Genomic DNA, 27,950 nt, shown 5'->3' with positions numbered 1-27,950 from the left:
TGAGTTCTTCATGACAGAGGGAGGTTTCCTGGTGGGGAAGGGGAGGGAGTGTGGCACCAACCCGTGCAGAGGGAGGGAGGTAGGACCATTCTGTGTCCATGGAGTGTTGAGAGGATGGAGTGGCTTTTCTGTAGGATTCATTGTGAGACAGGACAGGCAAGAAACGAAACTGGGGAGAAATAGTGGGACCACAGCAGAGGGCTTGATGCCCTGCTAGGAAGTTTGAATATTAGACGCTTGGGTGGGTTTTTAAGGAGGAGAGTGATACTCAGCATCTGAGGGTAGAGCCTAGAAGTTGGTTTTTCTGTAAAAGCTCCGCCCAGGTGATTCCAGGGTGTGGCTGTGGATAAGAGGGGCTGCTTAACTCAGATCGCCTATGCAGGCCACTCAATTGTGACCAATGTGAAGAAAAGCCGTTATCAGTCCTAAAAATTTGAAGACCTCCTCTCCTCCTTAAATATCAAACTGGCCTATAGTCTTAGAGAACTAATATCCTGCATGAGCAATTAGGCTGCAAGACATATATTCAGGTTGAGTTACCAAAAACCATGCTCATGAAGACAAAAATTAGAAAAGATTCTATTAACATCTGTTAAAAGGTTCCAGATTCTACCAAGATGGGTTTCTTTCCTTTGTTCTATCAGGGGGTCTACAACTGTATATTTCAATGTAACTATTGCGACAAGATTACCTCCTGGTATAGATAAAGTAGGTGAGGTCTGGAAGGCGAGTGCTTCTCATTTCTCATTTCCCGATGCCCTGATTAGAGCCTGGTCATTTACCGCCACCTCATGACAGGTGGACCTAACTGCTTCTCCACGAGGGCACATAAACCTGTTGAAGGTCAAATTTGTAAGCTTAAGCACGTCAAAAAGTGAGGGCAAAGGTACCACATGGATTTCACTTACAAGCTGCACAGCACCCTGGATTTTGAGCGGCCCCTGATTTTGAGAGGTTCTTTTGGGAACATGCTCACCTGGGTTCATCAAGTTCTCCAAGTCTGTTCCAGACAGTTCCTCCCCAGAAGTCTAGGATGGATTGTTCAGAGATGTGTGGATGGATTCATTGATTGATTCATTCATTGTCTGGGAATGTAAAGGTGACCAAGGTCTTTACTCTCAAGGAGCTCACAGTCTAAGAGGGAGAAATTGCAGTAATGCGGTAGTAGTAGCTAATGTTTTGAGTGTTGATGGTATGCTAGGTGCTTTGTGAGACAATATTTCAAAGCTCTTTGAAGTGGGCAGTCAAAAATAACACCGTTTTCCACACAAAGGTGTGATTTAGCCGTTGTGGCTAAAGAGCCATATTTGGAAGTCAGTTGCTATGTTATCAGACCCGGAAGCATGCAAGTCAGCTTATTTTAGAAGCGTTACCTTCTCACTTGGGAGAGGGCCTGGGATGTGCTCCAAGGGCCAGGCTCCACGGCGGACTAAGCGGGGATTCACACTTGGCACCCGTAGGGCAGAAGGGGCCAGCCACGCCCTGCCTGCCAGTCTTACTGCCCTTCTTTCCTAATCGGAACAAGCAGACCCTGGTCACCGAAGATACTGTACCAGATGCTTCTGTAAGAAACGCTCAAGGCTGAAAGGACATGTGCACGCACCGCTCTCGTTCAGCACAAGGGCACATCGCTATGAGCCTGGGCAGAAGCTTGAGCACCCCAATCCTCCCCGCAGCCTGTCCTTTCTCCCGAGAACCAGGGGCCTCTTTAGAACCAACCCTCTCGCCCCTCGGAATGCTCAGCATTCTCCCCTCAGCTCTCTGCAGACGACATCTTGCCTTGTGTTCATTTCCTTTTTTAAATGAAAATGCTCCCATGAGCTGTTCATTAGGGTGCCCTTACCGCACCTCTTGCTTCTCTTGACTCACAAACCCTCTGATTACTTCAGAGACAGTGAAACGTGTGTGTGTGTGTGTGTGTGTGTGTGTGTATGTGTGTGTGTGTGTGTGAAGTTACTCTCTATGTTATTTTATGTTATTTGATGACATATCACCTCTGACCTTCCTGGAACATTTTAGTTCATTTCAGGACTAAACCCATTTTACCTATCATTTAAGATTTGAAAAGTCAACTTTTAAAAACCTTAAACTCTAAAGGAAGGAATGAAAAAGGAACACTATTATAAGGATGATTTTTGAAAAATTTTCCTACAAATGTTGAAGGAAATGTAAACAATATAAGTTTTTTGTTTTGCCCATAATCCTACCCCAACCCCAGACTGATTTAGTTTATCTAACTTCTCTTGCAGCTTTTACTTTCGTCATTGCAAACTTTTGTTTTTCTCCCCCTCTGGGCTTTTGATAAACACATTCCCATTTTGCAATATATTTGTTTTTCGTGTTGGTGTAATATATTCTGTCCAGTTGATATCCCGTAATTTATTACCCGCTCCGTTAGTGCTGGACATTAAGGTTATTTCCATTTTCTCTATTATAAGTAATAGGAGCAAGAACATCTTTGTATTTATAACTTTTTTTCCTACATCTGAGTTATATCCTTAGGATAAATTCCCAGGAGTGGGATTAGTGGGTCAAAGGGTACGAACAGCTTTATGGCTCTTAATATTTATTGCTAAATTGCCCAAAGGGTCATTCTAATTTACAATGCCACCTGCAACACATGAGAGTAGCTGTCCCTCCCACCCCTTCCAACACTGATTTCTTTAGTCAGTAGTTTGGAGCAAATTTAATAGGTATTCAAGGGTACCTCATTACTGTTTGAAATTGTTAAGCTCTTTAGTTATGATCAACATTGAACATTTTTCTTAAGTGTGTTTCGTATATTCTATTTTGTAAGGTTTGCTTTCATGTTGGAGGTTTATATTTTTTGACACTGGGTGGAATTTAAAATATTTTATAATGAAAATGTCAAATGCACTTAGGACAGAGAATAATCAATGAAGTTCTCTAGACTCACTGCCCAGATTCAACAAATAGTAAAACGTGGCTGTATTTGCTTTATTTGTCTCTTCTTTTCCTCCCCCGCTTCATGTAATTATTTTAAAGCAAATCCCAGACATTCTGCATATGTTTCTTATATACTTCACCATCCATCTCTAAAACATGTGGACTTTTTCTTATATAATCATAATACCATCGTCACACTTAACAAAGTTAATGATAATTCCTGGGTATCATTGAATAAACCAATCTGTGATAATATTTTTTGAAATATCTTTAAAATGTCTTTTACTGATGCTTTGTTCCAATCAGCACACAGAGAAGGTCCATTACATTTGGTTGTTATGTTTCTAAAGTGTTTTAATCTACAGTCTGCTGCCCTCCTTTTACCCCTACCCCCGCCCCCCTGCCTCCAGTTTCACCCCCACCAGGGACATGGAGTTGGTTGTCCTATAAAGGTTCCCACATTCTGGATTTGTCTTTTTCTTTCCTTATTTGCTCTAGAAGCTCTCCTAGATTCAGTTTCAACTTCTTGTGTGTGAGGGGAGGCAAGAATACTTCACAGTGGTGCTCTGTGATTCATTTTGCATCATTTTAGAACACACAGTGTGTGGTTGTCCCACTTTTAATGATGCCAAGGTTGATCATGGGTTCAGATGGTGACAGCCTGAAGCAGTTGTAAAGTTCCTCATCAGCTTTGCCCCTCACACTTTCATCTGTTCATGGTGGTTGCTCGAGTCAGTTGTTTCATAGGGATTGCACAATGGTGATTTTCTCATTTATTCTTTTTCTGTTTTTTTTTTAAATTTATTATTTTTAACCCATTTATTAACTGGAATTCTTCTGAAAAGTACAACTTTCCCCCTCATAGACTAGGACTTTTTAGTCATCTCAAAATGCAGTTTGTATAAGAAAGGCAGGATAAATGCTTTATTCTTTCCTCTAAATTGCCAAGTTTGTAAATAAGGTTGTGTGCCCTTTCACTTCCAATGGTGTCCAATGAGTAGTTGCTGTTTTGTTTCTGAAGAATCATAATATATACACACACACACACACACACACACACACACACACACACACTAGAGGCCCAATGCTCGAAGATTTCGTGCAAGAATGGGCCTTCCCCTGGCTGCTGGCACCACCTTCACTCTGGCTTGGAGCCGCCTTTCCACCTTCCCACGCTGCCCAGAGGCCCGGAGCGGCTGGGGCAGTGCGGAACGCTGCTTGGCGCCTGTGTACGCAAATTAACCCATTTTTTGTTGGGTTAATTTGCATATTCACTCCTGATTGGCTGGTGGGCATCGTGAAGGTACGGTCAATTTGCATCTTTCTCTTAAAATATATATATATTTTCCATTCAATTCCATTCATTATTCTTTTTGATGCTCAAATTGCCCCAACCTTGGCCCAGGGAAAACCTTTCATGTCCTTGTTTTCAAGCATAACAAGGTGTTTGGGTTCATTTAATATATTTTTGCCCCGTGAAGAGGGCCATTCCTTCAAGATGTCCTGTGTCTTTTTGGTGAGGAATGGTATTTAAAGACCACAATCTGCATATATTATGTGTTTATTGTTATTGTTTCTAAGTTTTCTCCATGGAAAAAGTTAGGAAATGCATATTTAACAAAAGAAAATAAAAGATTATGTGTTCCTACTGATATTTTTATTAAATTTTATTTCAAATTTAATAAAACTCTTTTTACTTCTTTGGTTTCATACTTGTATTTCTTTCTCTTACACTAAAAGTCTTGATTCCAAATATAAAATACTGGCAGCCCGATGCACGAAATTTGTGCAAGAGGCTTGGCCCTCGCAGCCCCAACTTCGTCTGGAAGGTTGTCCGGACAATCATTCTGCTGTTCAGTCTAACTAGCATATTAGCTCTTTATTATATAGCTCTTTATTAAATAGGATGTTTAACAAAATATTAATTTTAAAATAACAATACTGATATTACTACTAACAATTTTCCTAGTGAATGAGAGATTTTTTTGCAATTCTGTTTATCTTTAGAATACATTCCACTAAAAAATATAGTCAAATTATCTTGTTAAAATGCTTGAATTAATTATTTTCACCAATTTAATATACAGTTAAGTTCCTTTATTTCAGTTTGTTTTCAGGTTTTAGGGTTCACTTATTTTGTCCATTTTGGTTTAGTTTTCTTTTTTGAATCTGTAAAATATGCTTTCAAAATTAAACCTATATAATATAGTTTTATCAGAAAAGTCTTTCTTCTGTTCTGTGTCCTCTATCTAATTTTCTCCCCTTCCCTACAGCAACTATTTTTTAATAATTCAGATTTGTTTTTATCTTTGCAGTATGTCTTTTTGCAAATATGTATGCATTCATATATCCTCACCTATTTTACACCAATGCTTACGGACCATGTATTCCTTATAATACACCAGATCAATGTTTTAGAGATCTTCATTTTTCTTGAAGGTTAGATAGACATCCAGTGCTAAGATGCACCATGGTTTATTTAACCAGCCACTTATTGATAGAGTTTTGTTTTCTAAAAAAAAAAAAAATCCTGTTTAAGTCATTTCATATTTTGGCCAATATGTCTTCAAAATCTATTTTTAGAAATGTAATTGCTGCCCTGGCTGGTGTGTTCTGTGGTTAGAGTGTTGGACCACACACGGAAGGGTCACAGGTTCAATTCTGGTCAAGGGCACATACCTGGGTTGCAAGTTTGATCCCAGGCCCCTGTTTGGGTGTGTGTGGAGGCAACCAATCCATGTGTTTCTCTCACATCAATGTCTCTCTCTCTCTCTCTCTCTCTCTCTCTCTCCCTCCACGTTCCCTCCCTCCCTCCCTCCCTCCCTCCCTCCCTCCCTTCCCCTCCTTCCCTCCCTCCCACTTTCTCTAAAAATCAATGAAAAAAATATCCTCAGTGAGGATTAACAAAAAAAAAGAAAGAAATCGAATTGTTGAGTCAAAGGATAGATGAAATTATATTTTTGTACTTTTTATAGGAATTGTGTCACTTTGCATTGAGAGGGACTTTAAAAACAATTTTGCAAATGTTCAAATTTAATATACAAGATTGTTTGAAAATTAGTGCATTCTTCAAAATCGTGAGTTACTTGATGAACCTGCACGCTATTCCCACTAGTTTCTGAGTCACGACCTGGTACACAGTACCCTGGTTCATGCTTTAGGCATCTGTGGTTTGTCTATGGAGACGTGATATGTGAAAGAAGAGCAAAGAGGAGTCCAAGAGAGAATATATGTATCAAAAAGCAAAGGTGAAAGCCCAGCTCAAGCCCGTCTCTTTAGGGAGCCTTCCCCGCTCACCCCAGGCCACAGGAGTCCCCAGTCCTCTGAGCTTCATTAGCAGTTTGAGTGACAGTTGCCCTTTCCCCAGACCAAAATTTTTGACACCTGGTTGAGCAAATAGGAAGCACTAACAGGAATAACAGAGCTGCATGTTTGACATGCTGGGAACCTCATATATTTAAACGAATTATTTTATGTAGAGTCGTATCTGCATTTCCCAAAGCATGTTCTGTGGGATGGTAATAAGGGTTACACGGCAAAATCAGTGTGACTAGGTTAGGTTGCACACACCTAATGACATGCGACTCCAAAATCACGTCTGATGTCCCAGGCTTACCTGGGCACGGAATTCCCTTTTCACGGAGCTTCTCATGTTCATACCGTTCCATGGAACACACAGAACCAATGGATAGGTCTTGTTTAAATGAAAACCAAAGGCATCCCTTCCAGTGGATTAACCTGTACAGTTCTGTAATTTTGACTAACAATCTTCAATTTGTTTTCTTTCCAGATTGAATCATTAAAGAAAAAGGTGCAACAGAAGCAGCTCTTAATATTGCAGCTTTTAGAAAAGATATCTTTCTTAGAAGGAGAGGTAAGACGCTGTTTCTTTAAGCTGGTGTGTCTTCCCTGCCATTACATTTTATGTTGCTGAGCCTACCGTCGACACTTAATTAAAAATATGGCTACTTCCTGGCCTTATAAAACAGATTGAAGGTTAACTGCCAGCGCTGAACATGAGCTCTGACAGCTAGTTTTTCTTTGCCACCTGGCTCTCCTCAACCCCGCCTGCCGCTCACCTCTGATTTCGGCTCTAATTTTTCTTGTTCAAGAATTTCCTTAGGAAGCCTGATAAGCTTTTGAATAATACTGATCATTGCCCACGCTTGTATAGTGCTTCATAATTTGCGAAGTATTTTCGCATACATTCCTCACACAATTCTCTCAGCAGCTCTAAGCAAGGCAAGAGCAGAATTGTTATCTTTGTATTAACCAACGTTTATTTTTTTAAAACATCTTTTTATTGATTTCAGAGAGGAAGGGATAGGGAAGAGAGAGAGAGAGAAACATCAATGATGAGAGAGAATCATTGATTGGCTGCCTCCTGCACACCCCCTATTGGGGATTAAGCCCACAACCCAGGCATGTGCCCTTGACCGGAATCGAACCCCGGGCCTTCAGTCCGCAGGCTGATGTTCTATCCACTGAGCCAAATCAGCTAAGGCTTAACCAATTTTTAAAGAGGAGAGACAGGGAAGGCAGGTGCTTTGCTCGGGATCACCCAGCTCAGTAACGCCAGGGCCGGGTGGAGAGATGGGCTCTCAATCCAGTGTTCTTCTAGGAAACCAAGTCACCACGTTTTAGCGGTGACTTCATTTCACCTGCAACTTTAAAGCTATTTAGTATTGCTGACTTTCTGGCTTTTTGAAAGTCATTTTGGGATTTTGTATAGGTTCCAGAGAAGGAAATTATGGAGTTGGGAAAAAAAATTGAGGGCTTAGGTATTAACTGGAGGAGAAGCCAAAATTTATTTGCTCTGAAGAGTATGTATTAAGAGCTTGGCATTGAGCCTCTTCCTTCTGAACCTCCATGAATCTCGCCTTGTCTGACTCTTCATTATAGTCCTTCCCCCGGGACAGCCCAGGCGAGGATGAAGTAAGGGGCCAGGAAAGAAGAGGCATTTATTAAGCACCTTGTACTCACTGGGCACTGTTAATTACTTTCTATGTCCTTTGTATAACATTGACATTGAGTGGGATCAGACTTCTGGTTCCTATTAGCTGGGTGATGCTGGGGAAAGTTTCTTATAAAATGCGAATGTTAACTGCATCTACGTGTGTGTGTGTGTGTGTGTGTGTGTGTGTGTGTGTGTGTGTGTGACTGTGCAGCGAGATGCATAGAGAGTGCCTGGCAGGTACTGGGCACTTGTTAACCTGTAACTTGTTATTATTGTTCTTCTTTATTGAGAGGATGCCCAGAGAGTTAGATTATATTCTCCCCCATTTTATAGAAGGGGAAATTGAGGTTTAGATGCATTAAGGAACATGCCCAATGTGGCGGAAGAGATGGGTAAGCCTGGGTTCAAAGCCTGAGCTCTTAACCAGTATGTTTGTCGGGGTGGCGAGCTGGGTCTTCATTTACTCCGTTTTGGAGGGACTGCCTACAAAAGTCACAACCAGCAGTCCCTTCGTGTCCCTGGGGCCCTGGTAGCAGATTCGAGGCCCAGGAATCTCAGTGTCCTGACAGCTGTGTCAGTAGATACTTGCCCCGTGCCATTCCTGTCTCCTCCGCAGTCACTGGGTCCAGCTCCAGCCCTGTGAACAGGCATTCCTGTTGTGAAGACTGCCCTCTGAAATCACCTCCCGTGAGGGGATCACACGTGCCCAGCGAGAGTCAGGGAGTGAGTGTCGCAGTGGAAGCTCATGGTCTAGAGAGAGGGTGGTTACAGGAGAGAAGAGGGAAATGCTGTCAGGAGAGACAGTGCCCAGCAGCCCTCCCCCTCCTCCTCCCCTGGCCGGGCTATCTCTCAGATCCAAAGGAGAGAGAATCCTTTTCTGAATAGCTAAGGAGAGAGGATGTGGGCGATTCTTAGGTCACAGGAGTAGGTGGTTTCAGGGTGATTCACACTCAGGACCCATTGTCATGGTGATGCATTGACAGGTCATTAGCATTATGGGAAATGAATATGTTCCTTATTACTATTCCACCATATGTAGTTGGACCATGTAGAGGTTTCATCTCCTGGGACATGAGAGTGAGTCTGAGTGCTTGGTTTTCCTCTCTCGGCTGTGTGACTAGCTCAGGGTGTTGCAGACACACTGCTGACTGTTACTTCCTTGCTCATTGTGTGTGACCACTAACGCCATGGAATTGCTGCCCCTTTCTACCTGGCTGTATGACTACCAAGGCCAACCAGTCTTTCCATGGGCCCTGATGTGCTGGGACGACCTGACTTACAATTAATTCCTTTTGCTATTCTTTCCTACTTAACACAGAAATTTTATAAGCACACATATAATGAGCTAGGGGCCCAGTGCACGAATTCGTGTACCTTGAAAGGAATTGTGGGCCGCAAGGCTGCAGTGGGCACAGGGGCGGGTCTCGGCCCATCCTCTGCATCCCTGCCCAGCCCCTCCCGCCGTGGCCCCGTTCCCCTGTCTCCTGGCAGCCCTACTCCCGCTGCTGCTGCTCCCATGCGTGGACGGCGCTGGCCCCATTTGCACCCTCTGATGGTGCGGAGCGATTGGGGCCGGCACCAGCAGCAGGTGCAAGTGGGACCAGTGCCATCAGTGGGTGCAAGCGGTGACTGCTGCCCTGATCACCCCTCAAGAGCTCAGGGAAGTAGAGAAGCCCTCAGGGTGATCGGGGCCAGCAGCCACTGATGGTGCCAAGTGATCAGGACTGGCACTGGGCGCCAGCAGCGGGTGCAAGCGGCGGCGCCAGCTGTGGGTGCAAGTGGGGCTGGTGCTGGCAGTGGGTGCGAGCAGCGGCTCCAGCACTGGCAGCAGGTGTGAGAGGCGGCTGCTGGCCCTGATCTCCTCTCAGGAACAGGGGGAGGTGGAGAAGTGCTGAGGGACAATCGGGGCCAGCAGCCACCACTCGCACCAGCTGACAGTGCTGAGGACTGGCAGCAGGTATGAGCAACGGGCAGGACCACGACACATGGGAGCAAAGAATTTTCAGTAACCACCAGAGGCTCGCCCCAATGATAGCAACTGGCGCCCCGCCTTGGTCTGGCACCCCCGCTCACCTGCTCCACCATCCCGCCGTGGCCGACGCCCGCTATGTTCCACACACGCCCCTTGGTGGTCAGTGCACGTCATAGCGATCAGTTGTTCGGTTGTTCCACCATTCGGTCTATTTGCATATTAGCCTTTTATTATATAGGATACTCTGTAAAAGAAACTATACCACCTTAACTTATTTTTAAAAATCTATGCAAATTGTCACATCTTATATTCACCCTTCTTTTTTTTTAAACTATATTTTGAACACCGGACATTTCTCAGACTGTTCTTGTTTCTATAGCAATTATTTCCTCCTCCTCCTCCTTGTTCTGTTGCTCAAATTGCCGCCACTCAGCTGGGGAGAGTTCTCCTACCTTAACTACTTTGCCCAGGTGCAGGGTTCCTGACTATGGAGTCATTCTTGCTGCACAGCAACACCACAGTGTTCCGACCCATCCTCGTTTCTGTCCTGTCCCAGGATGGGACACTGGTTTGTCTCCAAGCAGCTCTGCTTCATTTTGGTGGAGAACTACATTGAAGAATAACTATCTGGCAATTTTTTTAGTAACAGGATTAGGGAAAATGGATTTTTTTTAAGATCATGAGGTCACACCAGTGTTCTCCAAATTTATCTAATTACATTGCTCTACAATACAGGGTTCTGTTGGGCACTAAGAATGTCTTTTATGTTGATCTAGTCTAATACCAGTAATTTTTATACTGTGACTTTTCACCCCATGCCTTAAACCATAATTTTGCCGGTGGTGGTGTTTCAGATCTCTTTGAAAAGTTTTGGTAAGCAAATTTGATAAGTTCCTATATTCTGTCTTATGAATAAAGTAGCTACTTTCTTTTAAGGGCCCAATTGCAGACGCTGGAGCCAGACTACCTAAGTTCAAATCTCAACTCTGCCACTTATTACTTATGTGATCTTGAGCACATTAACTTTGCTCTGTGCCTTGGTTTGCTCATCTATACATGGAAGTCCTCTGTTGGTATGGCATCCTCTCCACAGAGTTGTTAGAGAGATTAAATTAGTTAATACTAAGTGATTAGAAAAGTGTATGTGTTTATTATTTCTTCCGTTGTCTAGGTGTCATTGGTATATATTTCTTCCTCCTCCTCTTCCTGTCTTCTTCCCCCTTCTTCTCTTAAATAGAGAAATATGGATAATTTTGGTCCCTGAATTCATCATTTGTACTTATTGATGCTTATGCAATTCCCACCCCAACCAGATCCCCCAAAATTTGTCTAGCCTAGCCCCACTAGACTGCATTTTCATCAACTGATTCAAATCTTCCTGATACAAAAATATGCCCATTCTTTTTCCAAACAAACTCTTGAAGAAGAAATATCCCATTTCCTGTTTTTTATATAGAAGATATTCTCAAAATAAAATTCCAAGCATACATCTTCATTAGGTTGGTAAGCTTTCTGAAATTCTGCATAAATCCCATTTTATATATTTTTTTCTGCTGGAAATCCTACATGTACAGCTACATTGAAAAGTCAGAGGGAAGGATTCGAATGTCTTGGTTTGGTCCATCCTGCATTTAATGTGTACTGTGTGGTCCATAAACCTCTCCACGTGTCTGTTGTGCATTCCTGGGACTCATTAATTTCCCCGTGTACCAGTGGGCAGCAGCCCCAGGCATCAGGGCTCCATGCACGCCCTTTATTGGACACACGTTCTGTTTAGTGTGTGTGCTACAGCCTCGCTGCTTGTTTCCCGGGCCTGAGGGAGACGGGGGAGGTGGTGGCTGCCCCGCATTTGTCACATAACTTCCAAAAGACTGTCAAAAGGTGCCATACCAGGCCCTTCCTTCCTGGAAGACACCCAGCCTCCAGAGCTGCTGGATGGTATGCATTTCACATCTAAACGCAAGGTGGTGGTATTTGAAAGCAGGAAAACCCTGGAACTTGATCCTGGATCCTAGAAGCAACCTCTTAAGCGCACAGGCCAGGCGGCAGTCTGAGCTGCTCTTGTCGGTCCAGTTTAGTCGCATTCTGCAAGACTGGGAGCAGCAGGCAGCCTGTGTTTTCCTGTGTCGGATCCTGTCCATTTTATTTTTAAGTAGTTCTTAAATCTGCCCCTCCCTTTACAACTTCCCTTGTACTACCCAGGTTCAGGCTCTCACCATCTTTTCTTTTTCCCTCGTCAACCTTATTATATATTAATTTATGTAAATAAACTGCATCTATTTAAAGTGCATAATGATGGATGTTAACTAGACTTACTGTGGGGGTCATTTAGCAATATATACAAAGATCGAATCATTATGCTGTATATCTGGAACTAATATGTTATATGTCATTATACTTTACTACAAAAATGAAGTGTATAATGCGATGGGTTTTGACAGTCATGTATACCTGTGAAACCACCACCACAATCAAGAAAGAGAACATTCCCATCACTCCCCAGCCAGCTACTCTGTTTCCCTTGTCAATCTTTCTTGCTAGGCAATCACTTTTTTTTTCCCCCAAGGAGGGGACACTTTTGTCACTCTGACCTGTTTGCATTTTATGTAAGTGGAATCATATGGCATTGACTCTTTTGTGTCTGGCTTCTTTCACTCAGCATAATGATTTCAGATGTATTGCAGGGTGGCAGTCCATGGTATGAATATAGCACAATGTATTTATCCATTCGCTTGTTGATAAACATTTGCGTTGTTTCCAGTTGGGGCTATTTTGAAGAAAGCTGCTATGAACATTACTGTACAAATCATTATGTGGACATGTTTTTTTCCTCCTGTGTAAATTCCTAGGTCAAATAACTGCATTGTAGATGTAGGTTTAACTTTTAAAGAAACTGTCAAACAGGTTGGTAAAGCGGTTGTAACATTTTCTGTTCCCACCAGCCATTGGAGGGCTCCAGTTTCTGCACGTCCTCAGTCTAAGTATTGTCAGTCTTTTTAATTTAGCCATTTTAGAGGTTATGTGGTGGTATCTCTGTGATTTTTATTTGCGATCACTAGGGATGTTGAGCATCTTTTAAAATGCATATTGGCCATTTATATATCTATATTTAAGGTGTCTGTTCAAACCTTTTGCCCATTATTTTATTGAGTCTTTAGTTTTCTTTATTATTGTGTTAGGTGTACTTTGTATACTCTGGATACCAGCTCTTTGTCAGATAAATGTATTGTGAACATTTTTTCTCATTCCATTTGCTTTGTCACTTTTTGGATATATTTTGAAGGTATTTTTGTTTAGGTTTTTATTTTTTATAAAATTCAATTTATCTTTTTTTTTTCTTTTATAGCTTATGCTTTTTGCCTCCTATGAAATCTTTGTCTACTACAAGGTTGCAGAAATTTTCTCCTATGACTTCCTCTAAAAATGTCATAGTTTTTGCTTTTTAATTTAGACCTGTGATCCTTTTGGAATTCATTTTAGTGTTTTGTATGGAGTGTAAGGATTAGTGATTTCCCCCCACCTAGATACCCACCTGTTTCCTTTCAGTATCTCTTTAATTCTTGATACTGATAATCTGTGCCACCCTCCTTCCCTGCCCTCCTCTTCTTTGATCAGTCTAGCTATTGGGTTACCAACTTTGTTGATGTTTTTTAAAAAAATTAAAATGGCTTTTATTTTTATTGATTTCCTTTATTGTCTGTTTTCTATTTTATTGAGTTTTGCTCTGATATTCATTATTCCCTCCCTTCTAATTATTTTGGTATTACTTTGCTCTTCATTTTCTAGCTTCTTGAGGTGGACCTTACGTCATTGGTTATAGACCTCTCTTTTAATATAAGCCTTTAAAGCTATAAATGTCTCTCTAAGCTCTGCTCAGCTACCATCCCACAAGCTTCGATGTGATGTATTTTCATTATCATCCAGTTCAAAATATGTTCTAATTTTCTTTGAGAGTCTTCTGTGACTTATGCATTATTTAGAAGTGTGTTATTTAACTTCCAAATAGTTGAGGGGTGTGTGGTTGGTTTTTTTGTTGTTGTTTGTTTGTTTTTAGATATCTTATAGTTTTTGGTTTCTAATTTAATCATTATGGTCAGAGAACATGCTTTGTATGGTTTTAATTCTTTTAAATTTATTGAGACTTGTTTTATGACCCAACATATGGTTTCTCTCGGTTAAATATTGTGAAAAGAGTGTATCCTGCTGTTTTTGTGTGTGTTCTATAAATATCAATTAGATTTAGGTGGTTAATAATATTGCTTAGATTATTTATATTTTCCTGTTTTTTTGACATAATTGTCCTATCAATTGCTGAGAGGGGTTCTGAAATGTGTAACCATGGTTTTAGGCCATCCATTTCTTCCTTTAATCTGTTATTTTTGACGGCATGTATTTTGAAGCTCTGTCAATAGATACATACACATTTTTTATTGTTATGTTTTGGTGATGAATTAACCTGTTCATTATTATGAAATGTTGGTCACTACCTTTGTTCATATTCTTTGTCTTGAAGTCTATTTTATCTGCTATCAATATAGCCAGTCCTGCCCTCTCATGTTTAGCGTTTGCATGGTATATATTTTTCATCCAGTTATTTTCAACTGAACTGTACCTCTATATTTAAAGTCTTATAGACAATATGAAGTTGGGTCTTGCTTTTTTATACATTCTAATAGTCTCTGACTTTTCATTGGAGTATATAGTCCATTGATATTTAATTATTCTGATATTGTTGGATTTAGGTCTACCATTTTATTATTTGTTTTTTATTCCCTTTGTTTTTGTTTGTTTTGCTTCCCATTTCCTTTCAATGATTTCAGTAGTTTTTAGAATTCCATTTCAATTTATCAACTGGAATGTTGCTGTGTGTCTTTTCTCTAATAGCGATTGCTCTAGGTATTAAAATATACATCATTAAGTGTTCCCAGTCCACTTAGAGGTAATATTGTACCACTTCCTGTGAAATGTAGAAATTTTGCAATGATATAGGACCATTTACCCCTCCCCCTGCTGTTACAATTATTATATGTATTGAATCTATATACATTATAAACGCACAATATATTGTTGTAATTTTTGCTTTAAAAATCATATGTATTTTAAAGAGATTAAGAGAAAATATAATGCAACCATTAAAATGTTTATAACAGGAAATGCTTATATAAACGAAAAGAACGAAGTACAAAAGTATGTATAATATAATCTACTTACATATGAGAGAACAGGGGAGAATGGGTGGGGGGGGGTGCGGGGGGAAGAGAGAGAGAATGTTGATGTGCCCCTGGCAGGGAGCCAGCAGGGGTCTCCCATACTGAGTGTCAGGGGATAGATTCGGAGCCTGCAGGTCTGTCATGGCTTGTGAGCTGCTAGGGAATCTGGATTGAATTCCCTTCCTTTACACCACTTCCCATTTATTAGAAAGAATTCATGGTTCTTTACACCCTCCAGGAGTTTGTATCCGAGCACCCATTCAGAGTGGGCGCTACTGAGCTGTAACCCACATTCTTCCTTTCCAACAAATGAGCCTCTGTTTCCATGGAACTTGGAGACGTTTCTGTGCTATCTAGTACCTTAGGACGGAGCCTCAGCTTCTGCTCCAACTTAAGGAGAAGACAAATTCTGAAACGTTTTTTTCTAGTTATGCAAATAATATGTAAAGGCATTTACACATTTTTTATTCAATAAAGAAGTATTGTGCACATCTTACATGCCATGCTCTGAGGATATAACCAGTAAGATAGATATGCTCATTGCCGCATGAAAATTTAGTCTAGCATTATAGAAAAATAAGTAGAACTTTTAAGTACACATCTAAAAATCTCACTATATAGAGATAACCACTGTTAACCTCTTTCTGAATTTTTTGTGTAAGTTTTTGCCCATTAGATTTTAGGCACCATCATTTCATCTGTTTCATGTCATCTGTTTTCATTCCAATATCCTCAACTTTTTTTGCTCCTTTGTCCTTCATTTTCCCCATGGGGCAAATTTCCAATTCCTGAGCATGTGATCATCAACCTACGTAATGTTTGGCCCTGCATTGAAAAAAAAATAATTAGAATGCTAATTTTAATCCCAAAGAGCTTGTTCTATTTTATATGTTTGAGATTCTGAATTTTCCACACCTATGAAATACTAATTATTAAGTTATAGAGGTATTTCCCATTAAATTAAATTAATAGAGTTACTCATTTTATAGTTTAATAAGGGAGTATTAAAAGCTGAACTTACCTTATTTATAATTGTAAAAATGCACTAAATATCTAAATTCCCATCAATAAGTTAAATAAATAATGTACATCTACACAATGGAATGCTATGAATGCATTAAAAGAGTTTGTTGATATAAAAAGAAAACTAATAAATGTGGAAAGGTATTCACAACAAATTGTTAAGTGAAAAACAGATTTAGTATGTAGATCAGGATATTTTGTTTGTTTCCATTTATGTAAAATTGGATACATATGTATGTGCATGCACAGAAAGCTACCTGTAAGAATCCAATCTATGTATTTCTTCAATTCCTACTGTATAAGAGGTGCTTGATTTATACATTGTGATAGATAGCCATGTCATGGGGGAAAATCTGATAATATATGTAAATTATATCATGTATATTTGTGGGGGAACATATTTGTTTTACTAAAAATACTTTTTTCTCCCACATCTCTAGAATAATGAATTACAAAGCAAGTTGGATTACTTAATAGAAACCCAGCCCAAGACTGAAGTGGAAACCAGAGAGGTTGGAGTGGGCTGTGATCTTGTACCCAGGTATTTAGGAATTTCCTGTTTTTCTGACTCAAATTCTTCTTTGACTTAAGAAAATACTTTCCTGAGCTGTTATGATGAGAATTGCATTCTTTCTATCAAAAATATTTCTTCAAAGATAAGTGGTGACTGCTGAAGCATCTGAGTGGTTTCTGTGGGAGTTGTGGGGGGGGGGGGCATTGTTCAGGGGGGAGGGGAGGTGAAGGAGAGATCTGGGAAGCCACTTCAGGGAGAGATTGAGTGCCACTATCAGTGAGTGCATTCCTCCCTTCCTCCCCTCCCCTCTCCTCCCCTCCCGTCCCCTCCCTCCCCTCTCAACCCTCCCTCCCCTTCCTTCCTTCCTTCCTTCCGTCCTTCCTTCCTTCCTTCCTTCCTCCATCCTTCCTCCTACTAAGAGATTGTGCCCGACATTCCTTCCTTCCTTCCTTCCATAGACATTGTGCCAAACAGTTAGAGGCAGCCTGGGAGGGAAATCCTGTCCTAGAGTGCAGCCTGGAAGGGAAAACAGATATTGTAGTGACTTACAACATTGTGAGAGGGACCTGTGAGGGAGGGAGAGTCTAAATCTTGAACAAAATTCATCTATGCCCCAGCACCATAACAGAGTATTGTCAAGCACTGATTCAGATTAATAAATAAATGATGTGCTTCAGTCATGAGCAGATATACCATAACCATAGCCTGTTGCATTCGGTTGCATTTCTGCACTAGAGGACTGACACGTTCAATGTTCAGCTCCACACGCCCATGCCTAGGTCTCGTCCTAGTAAGATTAGAGCCTGGGAACCTGTAACGAACCCACCGTCTCCAGGTGCTCACAACTGTGCTTGGTCCAAAGAGGACATAAAACAAGCTGATAAGCAGCATGCTGATGACATGTGGCTTGTGACTTAGGTAACCAAGGTCACATTGTTCTCATTTACATTGCTTGTTTCTGGTGAAAGCAAGGCAAATTTCGTCACTCCGATATGATTAATAGAAAAAGTTTTTAAAAAAGAAAGAAAAAAGGGGGAGAAGATTATGTAAATAGGCCCCAGGTCTCACCCATGTGAGGTACAGAGTACATCATAAAAGTGTAGCCAAAAAGCACCCTGGCCAGGTAGCTCAGTTGGTTAGAGCATCATCTCCATATGCCAAGGTTGCGGGTTCCATCCCTGGTCAAGGCACATATGAGAATCAACCAGTGAATAAATGGAACAACAACTCCATGTCACTCTCTTTCTTTTTCTTTCTCTCTCTCTCTCAAGTCAACAAATTAATAAAAATTTTAAAAAGGAATGATTGATCATATCCAGGAACTCCTTTTGAAATATAAATAGTTAGGCCATTTCCCTCCTTTTCATTTTTTAAGAACCAAGTGGCCTAGTCCACTCTAATTGCCCACATAATAAATCTTGTTTGGCCAGGCCAGGTCCAAAACTGTGTCTGAAACCAATCAGTTGTTTGTTTTCTAATTCCCACATTTTGGCTTAAAACATGGTTTTCAATTTGTGTGCCGAAGGATAGCCTGAAGCAAACTTTTATGGCGAAGTCATGAAACCACAAAGCGGTTTTCATAATGGAAGTGCTGACAGACCCTTAACTTATGGCCACGGTGAACTTGGAAGCCACTTCGGTATCTAAAAGCAGCTTTTCCATAAATGTAACATTTGGTCTCCCCCAGGATCCATCTTAGCACTTTAACTACCTGGGTCAATCAGCGGAGGAAATGAAAACTACGTATCCACATTTCCGAAAAGGCAGAATAATATTTCATTCGTTTCCTCACAAATATTTATGAAGTGCCTACTATGTGACAGGCACCACGCCAGCCAGGGTGGTGAGCACCACGAGGTCTTTAGAGATCATCCGGGGCAGTCGTTTTCCACCTGTGCTTCTTGGAACCGCCACGCTCTGTGCTAAGGCTTTGGGGTGAGGATGTTAGCCAGGAGCTGGCTTATGGGGACCCCCTCCTCACCACCACCATCACCCAAAGAAAACCAACTGAGAAGAAGTCAGCTTTTAGTGTGCTTTATAGTTGGATTCCAAGTAAGATTTTGTTTGAATAAAGAGTCCTGTGATCAAACAAATTGGAAGCCCCTGGTCTAGCTTAATCCCCATGTTTTATAGACATCAAAACTGAGGCCCAGAGAGATAAAGTGATGACTGGAAGCCACACAGCCAGGATTAGAGCCAGGCTTTCTGAGCCCTGGTGTGGTACATTTGTGGTTTTAAAATAATAAATAGAGTCGCTAAATTGTGTTGTGTGTGTTCCAACAAAATTCCTGATTCTAATTTGGACTTCAAACTTGCGTCTAACCGATACAAGATTCCATGGTGTTTTCCAGAATGTTTTACAAACAGGCTCCTCCACAGTGTTTTAGATCAACGAAAGTACTGAGTTACGCCTCAGGGATGTACAAGGGTTTGGTTCCTGCTCCCTGTTCTTCTCCCACGAAGGACTCGGCAATGTGGTCCAGCTGGGGACCCCGGGCTGCAGGTGTGCCCTGCCCGGCCAGCTGTCAGCAGAGCACTGCCTTGGGCAAGCTACGTCATCTCTCTTAAGCCTCAGTGATTTCCACCTTAAAATGGGAATGAAGATGGCAGTATCAGAACTCAGAGGGTTGCTAAGAGGATTACATGAAAACGTGTACAAAGTGTTTAGCATGGTAACGAGACCTAAATTAAGCACTTCCTAAATAATAGCTATTATTACTAGTAACCAAGTAAAATCTCTGACTTTACATGTAAGACAGTGTATCAAATATAAATGAATGTGTGTGTGCTAAGACAGTGTATCCAACTTAATTTTTATTGGTGGTTATTAATGATTTCGTCAGGTGTATTAATAGCTTATTCAAGTGCGAAGTGCTTTAGTATGCACTGAGCTCCTCAGTTAAACTATCAGCGGTCTGAAACCCTCTAGACAGGCCCAGGGGTTGAAGAGGCTCTGTCAGCTGAGACATCAGAGTGGCCCCAGCGTGTCCCAGACCCCGGCACAAAGTCTCACTGTGGAGTAGCCCTACGGCTCATTTCTCCTCACACCTGCAAGGGCTGTACGCTGTGCTATGGCTAATAGCACCTGTCTATTAGAGCTGTCCTATATTTATGTACTGCTGAAAAGAATTGAAATTAACCTTTTCCTTACTTACAGAGCCATCAAGCCCCTTTTATCACCCCCCCCCCCCACACACACACACACATTTCCCCCATCACTGCCGACACTGGGTAGCCTACTGACAGGGATGCTAGGGTGCCATCCCCTGGTCTAGCATTTATTTCATGACTGAATGAATGAAAGATATACACCAAGTGGGGTCTTAGGCAGCTGATCTGTATTATAATATGATCCCATATAATAAAGAGCTAATATGCTAATTGAATCAAACAGCAGAACGACTAGACGAAGCTGGGGCTGTGAGGGCTGAGCCCCTTGCAGGAATGTTGTGTATCAGGCCTCTAGTTTATTTAATAAAGGACTTGGAAAAACATTTCTTTTTTAAAAAAATGTATTCTATTGATTTTTTTACAGAGAGGAAGGGAGAGGGATAGAGAGTTAGAAACATTGATGAGAGAGAAACATCGATCAGCTGCCTCTTGCACACCCCCTACTGGGGATGTGCCCGCAACCAAGGTACATGCCCTTGACCGGAATCGAACTGGGACCCTTGAGTCCGCAGGCTGACGCTCTATCCACTGAGCCAAACCGGTTAGGGTGGGAAAACATTTCTTGCTTATATTTTACCTCTTTGTTTCTATTATCTCTCTCCCCCCACTAGAATGTAAGCTTCAGGAGGGCAGGGATTTTCATCCATTTCACTAACTGTAGTCTCTCTGGGACTTAGTTACTAGTAGAATAGTACTTCACACATAATAGGCACATATATCTGTTGATTGGAGCCATCCCTCTCTAGCATTTGATAGTCCTTTTTAGCAGAAGAATGTCTGTTTCTTACCCTTATAGGACTTTCCTTTCTTGGTTCTCTCCTACCTTCCTGGCCTGTCCTTCATGTTTTTTGGTGGATCCTCTTTTTCCTCTAAGATCTCACTGTAGGAACTCCTCATGGTTCTAGCTTGGTTACAGTAGTTTCTATAAAGATGGCATCCAGTCTCCTGGCTTTGCCCTGTGGCTGAGCCATGAAGTAGTTGAATCTCTCTGTCTTGCATACAAGTCTTCATTTCCTTCTGCTTGCTGGACGCTCCCAGCTCATGTCTGCTTGATCTTCATACCACGAGATCCATCACTGAGCCAGTCATTCTCTCTACCAAAGTCGGTTTCTCTTAGTGGTGGTTGAATACTTGCAGGAGGTTAACTCTGGGTTTGGGTCCTGGATCTGCCTCCTCTTGCTCCATCCACAGCTGTGCAAGTCAGTTTTCTCACCTGGAATAGCAAGATAGTAATTCCCTCAGAAGCTTGCTGAGATGAGTCACAGACATAGGGTCCCCAGTGCAGTGACCACATTTGCGTATTTTCTTTTGCTGCCACTGCTTTCCCAGTTACCTAAGCTCAGTATACTGCAGTCACCTAGTTTGCTCATGGCTGTTCTAGACTCACTCACTCATACAGTGCTGCCTTTTTCCTTCATGACTTGCTTCATATCTTTCTTTTCCCACTGCCTGAGGTTAGTTAGTGTCATGTCTAATCTCTCAACCTCCAGGCTCTTCTCTTCAAATCCTTCCCCTCCTTCCTCTAACCTCTGCTACACACATTCCTGGACAGCAAGGATCTCTTCACGGAGCGAGGAGAAGGGGAAGAAGTGAGAAGGCACTCAGTGCGACTTCAGGGGCTTTTAAACTCCTATTTTTAAAATAAAAGATTGAACCGCTTTATTTGAAAGGTTTGACGTATGCTAATTAAAGCCGTGGAGAGCAATTTCAGGTCAGCTAACCTTAGTTCACAGAGAAAAGTGAAAACAAAAATAACAAAAGAAAAGAGGCCTCTTACTCCTGCCCCAAGTAAAACCTGGTTTCCAGCAAACTCATAAATTATGTCTTAATAGGTACAATTTAATGAAAAATATTCCCTGTGGTCCTAAGTGCCGAGCACACAGTAAGCACTTTAAAATGCCTACATTTTCAAATTTCTGTTGCAGAGACCAGAACACAAAGTAGCTTTTGTCAAAGCTTTAGTTGCTGATTCTGCTATCATTCCCCCAGGGGAATTTCCTCTTTATGGATTTATAAATGGTTAACAATAGCCTTAACGTTTTAAAGAAAATGGTCAAATTTCAGTTATATGGTTGAAAAAATTATTTGTGTTCTTAAATCTTATTGTTTCCTAGTGATCAACTGAGTAAAATACCTCACTCTTTTTGGTTGGGCTGTATGAGCCTGTTTCTGAAGCCCGGAAGGTCCACCTTTATAAATATTTCTGCACTTTATGGGCTTTTAGAATATTGTCACTGGAGACCATTTCTGTTATGGGGAATTTTCACAGTGGTTGGCAAAAATTGCCATCTGGCTTCTGCCCCTGGCACTCCACGAACCTGCCTGGGGAGGTCACTGCGGACTCCTGGGTTGCCAGATCCCGTGGCTTCCTCTGTGTGGCAGGTGACACTCTGAGCATCCTTCTCAGCATCCTTGGTCCTCTGGTTCCCTCTGTCACCTGTATGTGGAGTGAGGGCTCTGTGCCTGGCCTGAGTGAGCTTCTGGGGCCATGAAGATGAGTGAGATGCAGTTTTCACTCTTCAAGAACTGACACCCAGCAGAGTTGTCTCCTAGATGCATAGACCAGGGGGTGCAATGAGGTGCTCCCAGTGGTGTGTCAGAAGCCTGTGTGACAGGCCTTTTCAAGGTGTTATGGGGAGGGTAAGGCAGAGGGCTTGGAAAGGACATATTGAATCAATTGGGGAGAGACATGTGAAGTTTAAAAGCCTCTCCCGCCCCAAGCTTCTAATAGACCTCATTAAGAAACTGTCTCCCTACTACTCTTTAGTTGAAAATCACTGCAAGGTAATGGGAGGTGTTAGTGTTGGGAAAGTTTAGCAGAAGTGAACCTTTGGGAAGCAAGGAATTGAGCAGCGCTGCTCAAGGGAACTGTGAACGGATAAAGAAAGGAAGGATCATTTCTGTCACTGGTGGGGGGGGTCAGGGAACTTGTCATATGGGAGGTGCTGCCTGGTTTAAGTCTTGAAATACAGGCAGGAATTCATCAGATCGATCTGATTAGGGAAGCACTCAAGGTGGAGGGGACAGCATGAGGTTGCAGGGAGGTGGGCAGCAGTGCAGTGAATGGTGAGAATTGTGTGCTGGTTTGCAAAGTCAGCCAGGAGATGGTGGAGGGCCTTTAGACCAGACAGAGGAGTTGGACTTCACCCAGGAAGTATTAGGGAGACTTTGGAGAATTTTTAACAACTGTAATGTGTTCTGTTGTCTTTTTTAGGAAGATGTCCTTGACAGCAAATGGATAGTAAATTCGGGGAGGTGGAGTCAGGGAGACCATTTAGAACACTGTTCCAAAATTCAAAGATAAAGTATGGGAGCCTGAACTAAGGCAGTGGCTGGGGGGATAGAGAAGAGAGATCACAAAACAGTACTTTCAATTCCATACCACTTGGTGCGTAATTGGGCATGGAAAGTTAGGGGAAAGAGAGTTGAGTCTTATATCTCATATACATAATTGGTCATTGCAACAGTCGGGATAAGAAATGTAGCAGCTGTAACAAACAGCCCAGAGATATTGGGGGCTGAGCACAGTAAAGGTTGATTTCTCACCACAACCTAAGGCAGGTTGGCATGGGCCTCGCTCCACACACCACCCAGGAGCCCAGGACTCTCCTGTCTAGTGACTCTGCCTGGGCTTTGGAGTCCTCTTGGGTCCTCTATTGTCTCCTCTGCATGAAAGGAAAGAGAGAAATCAGATAATTATGTAGAAGGTTTTTATAGGCTAAACCTGGAAGCAGTATACAGTTGACTACTGAATAATGCAGGAATTAGGAGCACCAGCCCCCACGCAATCAAAAATTTGACTATAATAAGTAGGCCTTGAGCGTACATGGATTTCCAACTGCAGACTGAAAATACCATTGACCCTTGAAGAACACGGGTTTGAACTGTGTGGGCCCCCTTATATGCAGATATTTTAAATCCGTGTAATCCTCTTATGAGTGGACCTGCACAGTTCAAATCCATGTTCTTCAAGGGTCAACTGTAAATGATTTCTGCTCATTTGGTTACGTGGCCCACCGAATTGCAAGGGAGGCTGGGAAATGTAGTTGTATTATGTATCCAGGAGGAAATAATATGAGATATGGCTCCATCTTAGTCACTAAATCCTATTAAATCTACATCTCACATATCCTCCTAACTTTTCCTTGCTACTTTACCTGCAGTGCTACTGTTAGAATTCATTCTCATGATCACATCCTAAATAGCAAAAATCTCCCAACTAACCTTCTGCCTCCAGACTGACCCCTAGCAGTCAGCCCTCAGCAGTACCAAGGTATCTTGCTGGAATAAAAATATGAGCATATCATCCCCCCAAACCCCTTGAAAGCCTTTAGGACACTCTGTCCCCTCTGAACTCCTTAGGAGAGCACCAAGGGCCCTGCTCCACCACGTCTTGGCTTTGCCCGCTTTCCATTTTGAAGTCTTTGCTCCAGTTGAACCAAGTGTGTCTCCTTTCGCACCTGCGGCCTTCGTGTTTGCCCTTCCTTGCCTTGGCGCATACGGTTTCTTCTGCCTGGAATCCCCATCCCCTCCTTGCCCACGTGAGGGATGCCTGAGAATCCTTCAAGATTCACCTTCCCTGTGCGGATTTCCGGATGCCCTCCTAGTAATGCTAGCTCATTCTGCCCCCAGTTTTTCCATAATATATTAATTTCTCAGGGTCCTGGCTGGAAGGGACTATTGGAGAAACTTAAATGAAGGGACTATTTGTAAAGATTTGGACACCTTTAAGGAAAATAAGCAAAGGACCGTGGCAGAGTCTGGGCCTAAAGAGGCAGGGGTGAAAGCCAGTGGAGGAGACAGAGGGTAGGGCTGTACCTGTGGCCTTTGCCAGCGGAGTATGGCCACCTGCCACCTGCCACCTGGCCAGGAGGGAACAGATGTTCTGACCTCTCTGTCCTGTTTTCTCATCTCCCGCTATCATGTCCCAATTGGTCAAATGACCCAATGAACGGTGAGGGAGTCCATTGATGCTGACCTTCGGGTCAGCTCCCCAGGGCTGAGAGGGAGTGGAGAAGCGGGAAAGTAGATCTGAGTGGGCAAATGGAGAATATCCAGCTCAGCTCTTTACGTCTCTATTATGGTCGTGCCCGATACATCATCTTAAAATGACTTATGTACGGATCTTTCCCACCAAATTATGAGTTCCTTCAATGCATGTTTTACATTTTTCTGAATCATGGATGCCTTGCACGTGCTAAGCCTTTACAATTGGCTACAAATAATGGTCCCTTTTGTAACATTTAAATGAAATATTCAACTGCATTATTACAGTCTGTTTTTAAGTGTCAAAAAGCCATTTCCCAGAGTTGACTTTCCCAAGAGCACGGAGAGTTTTGTTTCATCTTCCTGACCAGCCTTTTCTCATTTCTCAGCGAAGCACATCGGACCCGTGAAGTCTCCGCAATGCCTTCCAGGAACTATGCCCCATACGCACGAGTCCTGGAGTTAACCATGAAGAAATCTCTGACTTAGGCCCTCAGAGACGTGCACTTTTTACAGATGGACAAAGGCCCTGGGACCTGGCTGCTTGAAGTCTGGAAAGGGTGACTATTGCTTCTTCGCATATGCAGTTTAAGCCAGAATGGAAATTGCTGCGGTTCTGATCCATTTCATAAGATGTGAAGGAAAGTGGAGGCGGAGGGGGAGGGCAGGAGAGAGGTTTACAAGGTCGTATTTCAAACACCCAACCAGCCTATTCCACTGTCCTGGGCCATTGTTAGTTTTCCGTGTATACGCTTAAGTCCTGTCAGAAGAATTCCCTCACAATCTATTTTGTTTTACTAGACTTCAGTTGGGAGGAAAAAGGGCATTCATTTGAAATTTCATGTTAATCTGGCCAGGACCATTTGTTACGCATGAAGGCTTTGTTTACCCGTAAAAGTATTAGAGGCAGTATTTCTCTGGAGCAGAGAAGCCTGCCCACAAGAGCATGGGCACCGGGGAACTTGACGGGGGTGGGGGCTGGGAGGTGGATTGTTCCCAGCACAAGTGCGGTCTCCTCTCGGTTGTGTGCAGCGTTGAGGGAACCCTTGGAGATGGTCCTCATGTGGGCAGACACGCTTCATTCTGACCTGCCAATCCCTTCGTTTAATCTGTGCCTTAGGCCTCTGTGGAGCCAGCTGAAATCACTGTATTTATTCAACCTGTGATTTTTTTTTCTTTCTCATTTTAACTGAAAGAGAATTTTGTACGTTGTGGAAATTTAATCATGTCATGTTTTCAGTATTGATTAGTGTTTTTGTTAAACGAATGAGTAATTTGTTCATGCATGCTCTACTCTGATATTATAATTACCCGTGTCACATCTGTTTAATAAATGCCATATATTTTGTTCTACTGATGTTGTCTCTGTGTTTCACCCATGACCATGGACAAGGGGTCGAGAACAGAATCAGACTCTGAAGTGGGTGTTAAGGTCAGGGCATGGTGAGCTTTCAATTAGCATAATCCATAGAAGCACTTATGAACCATAAGATGTGTGTGTATGTGTGTGTGTGTGTGGGGGGGGGTTATGGTGTTTGTGTGTGTGTGTGTATTTTTAAGCTCTGAAACTTAACTAGTTAACTCTCTTTCTGAAAAGAATAAGATACATGGTTATAAAATACAAAAGTAGTTTTTACTTTAAAAAATCACCCTCCCTTTTGCGCAATCCCCCCTCTGCCCTTCCCTACTTCAAAAAAATAAAGCACCGAAGAAATGAAGCAAAGGAACTTAGATGGGTAAATCCCTGTGAGTCAGGATAGTGTAAAAAGGAAAGTGTGCATTTTGAAGCCAAAGTGGTATTTAAATTATGATTGTAGGACCTTGGGCAGTCACCAAAGCTTCATCTTCTAAGAACCTGGGATAAGCACTCCTCCCTGGACAGCTGATGTGAGTGCCGAATGAGGTGTTCACACAGAGGCACTGGCCGGGCGCTGAGCGCAGGAGCAATTGCTTCATCCTGAAGGTTTATTTTAAGGCTCTGCTGCCTCCTGGTCCCCTCATGGGGATGTCCCAGTGGCGAGAAACCGTGCCCAGAAAAGGAGCATCTCAGACAACGGCAGCCCTTGGGAACAGGAGAGAGAAGCTGGACTTGGAGTGGCAGAGGGAACTGCCAGCCGCAGGCCTCTAGAGAAGCTGGTCGGACAGCCATTTCTAAATGCAATGCAACGCAGGAAGGAATGGGAGCTTTGATGGGAGCAAGGCAGAAATGAAACCTGCTCCGTGAGCACCACCACATTCCCGCCTCTTTCCTAAAACAAGAAAGAAAAAAGGGGAAAATTTTAGTGGGTAATTTTACATTCAAAGAATACCATGGATCATTCACAGCATTAAAGGTGATCTCTATCTGGGGCCTTTGTATTTTTTTTATCCTCATCCTAGGATATGTTTAGTGATTTTATTTATTTATTTATTTATGTATGTATTTATTTATTTATTTATTTTAGAGAGGGGAGGAAAGGGGAGAGAGAGAGAGAAACATTGATATGAGAAAGAAACATCGATTGGCTGCCTCCCTTACATGTCCCAACTGAGAATGGAATCCATAACCTAGATATGTGCCCTGACTGGGAATCAAACCTGCAACCATTTTTTTTTTTTTTTTGGTGTATGGGATGACACTCCAACCAACTGAGTCACCTGGCCAGGTCTAGGGCTTTTATATTTTTAAATATATCTTTAACATGTAGAGCAGTGATGGTGAACCTTTTGAGCTCGGCGTGTCAGCATTTTGAAAAAACCCTAACTTAACTCTGGTGCCGTGTCACATATAGAAATTTTTTGATATTTGCAACCATAGTAAAACAAAGACTTATATTTTTGATATTTATTTTATATATTTAAATGCCATTTAACAAAGAAAAATCAACCAAAAAAATGAGTTCGCGTGTCACCTCTGACACGCGTGTCATAGGTTCGCCATCACTGATGTAGAGAATTCTGAACATTTGAACTATTCAGAAAGACTAAGTGAGTTCCTGAGCAGTGTAGACTGAAACAAAGAAATAGAGATGACCCTCCTTGATCCTTTGTCAACATGAACTCTGGTGACCCCTGACCCACTACCTGAGAGAGTTAAACTCTTCATCTCCTCCTGAGCACGGGTCATGAGTAGAACTGGCAGAATGAACTCTAACATGACAGGGTAAATTTCGTCTAATGAAATGAACAAAACAGTATATATAACTTAAAAAAAGATAACATCCTATAATA

At 42.2% G+C, this 27,950-nt stretch overlaps 1 protein-coding gene across 2 annotated transcripts in view; it reads left to right on the top strand.

Annotated features, from left to right (window-relative positions):
• The window catches only part of MYZAP (myocardial zonula adherens protein), a 69,698-nt gene extending 43,605 nt beyond the window's left edge, over positions 1-26,093 (top strand). Inside the window, exons 10-12 of one of the 2 annotated variants that reach the window (XM_014453397.2) lie at positions 6,698-6,781; positions 16,510-16,610; positions 25,130-26,093. In XM_014453397.2, coding sequence (XP_014308883.1) covers positions 6,698-6,781; positions 16,510-16,610; positions 25,130-25,229 — 285 coding nt within the window. In that variant the 3' untranslated portion in view covers positions 25,230-26,093. The remainder of the gene's footprint in view (positions 1-6,697; positions 6,782-16,509; positions 16,611-25,129) is intronic. The other variant, XM_023751605.1, reaches the window with a different exon arrangement.
• The last annotated feature ends 1,857 nt before the right edge of the window (positions 26,094-27,950 follow it).

The sequence above is a fragment of the Myotis lucifugus genome, unplaced genomic scaffold (genome assembly GCF_000147115.1).
Source record: "Myotis lucifugus unplaced genomic scaffold, Myoluc2.0 scaffold_23, whole genome shotgun sequence".
Classification (NCBI taxonomy): domain Eukaryota; kingdom Metazoa; phylum Chordata; class Mammalia; order Chiroptera; family Vespertilionidae; genus Myotis; species Myotis lucifugus.
The sequence above is the reverse complement of the archived record's forward strand: the minus strand, read 5'-3'. Positions and strand labels throughout refer to the sequence as shown.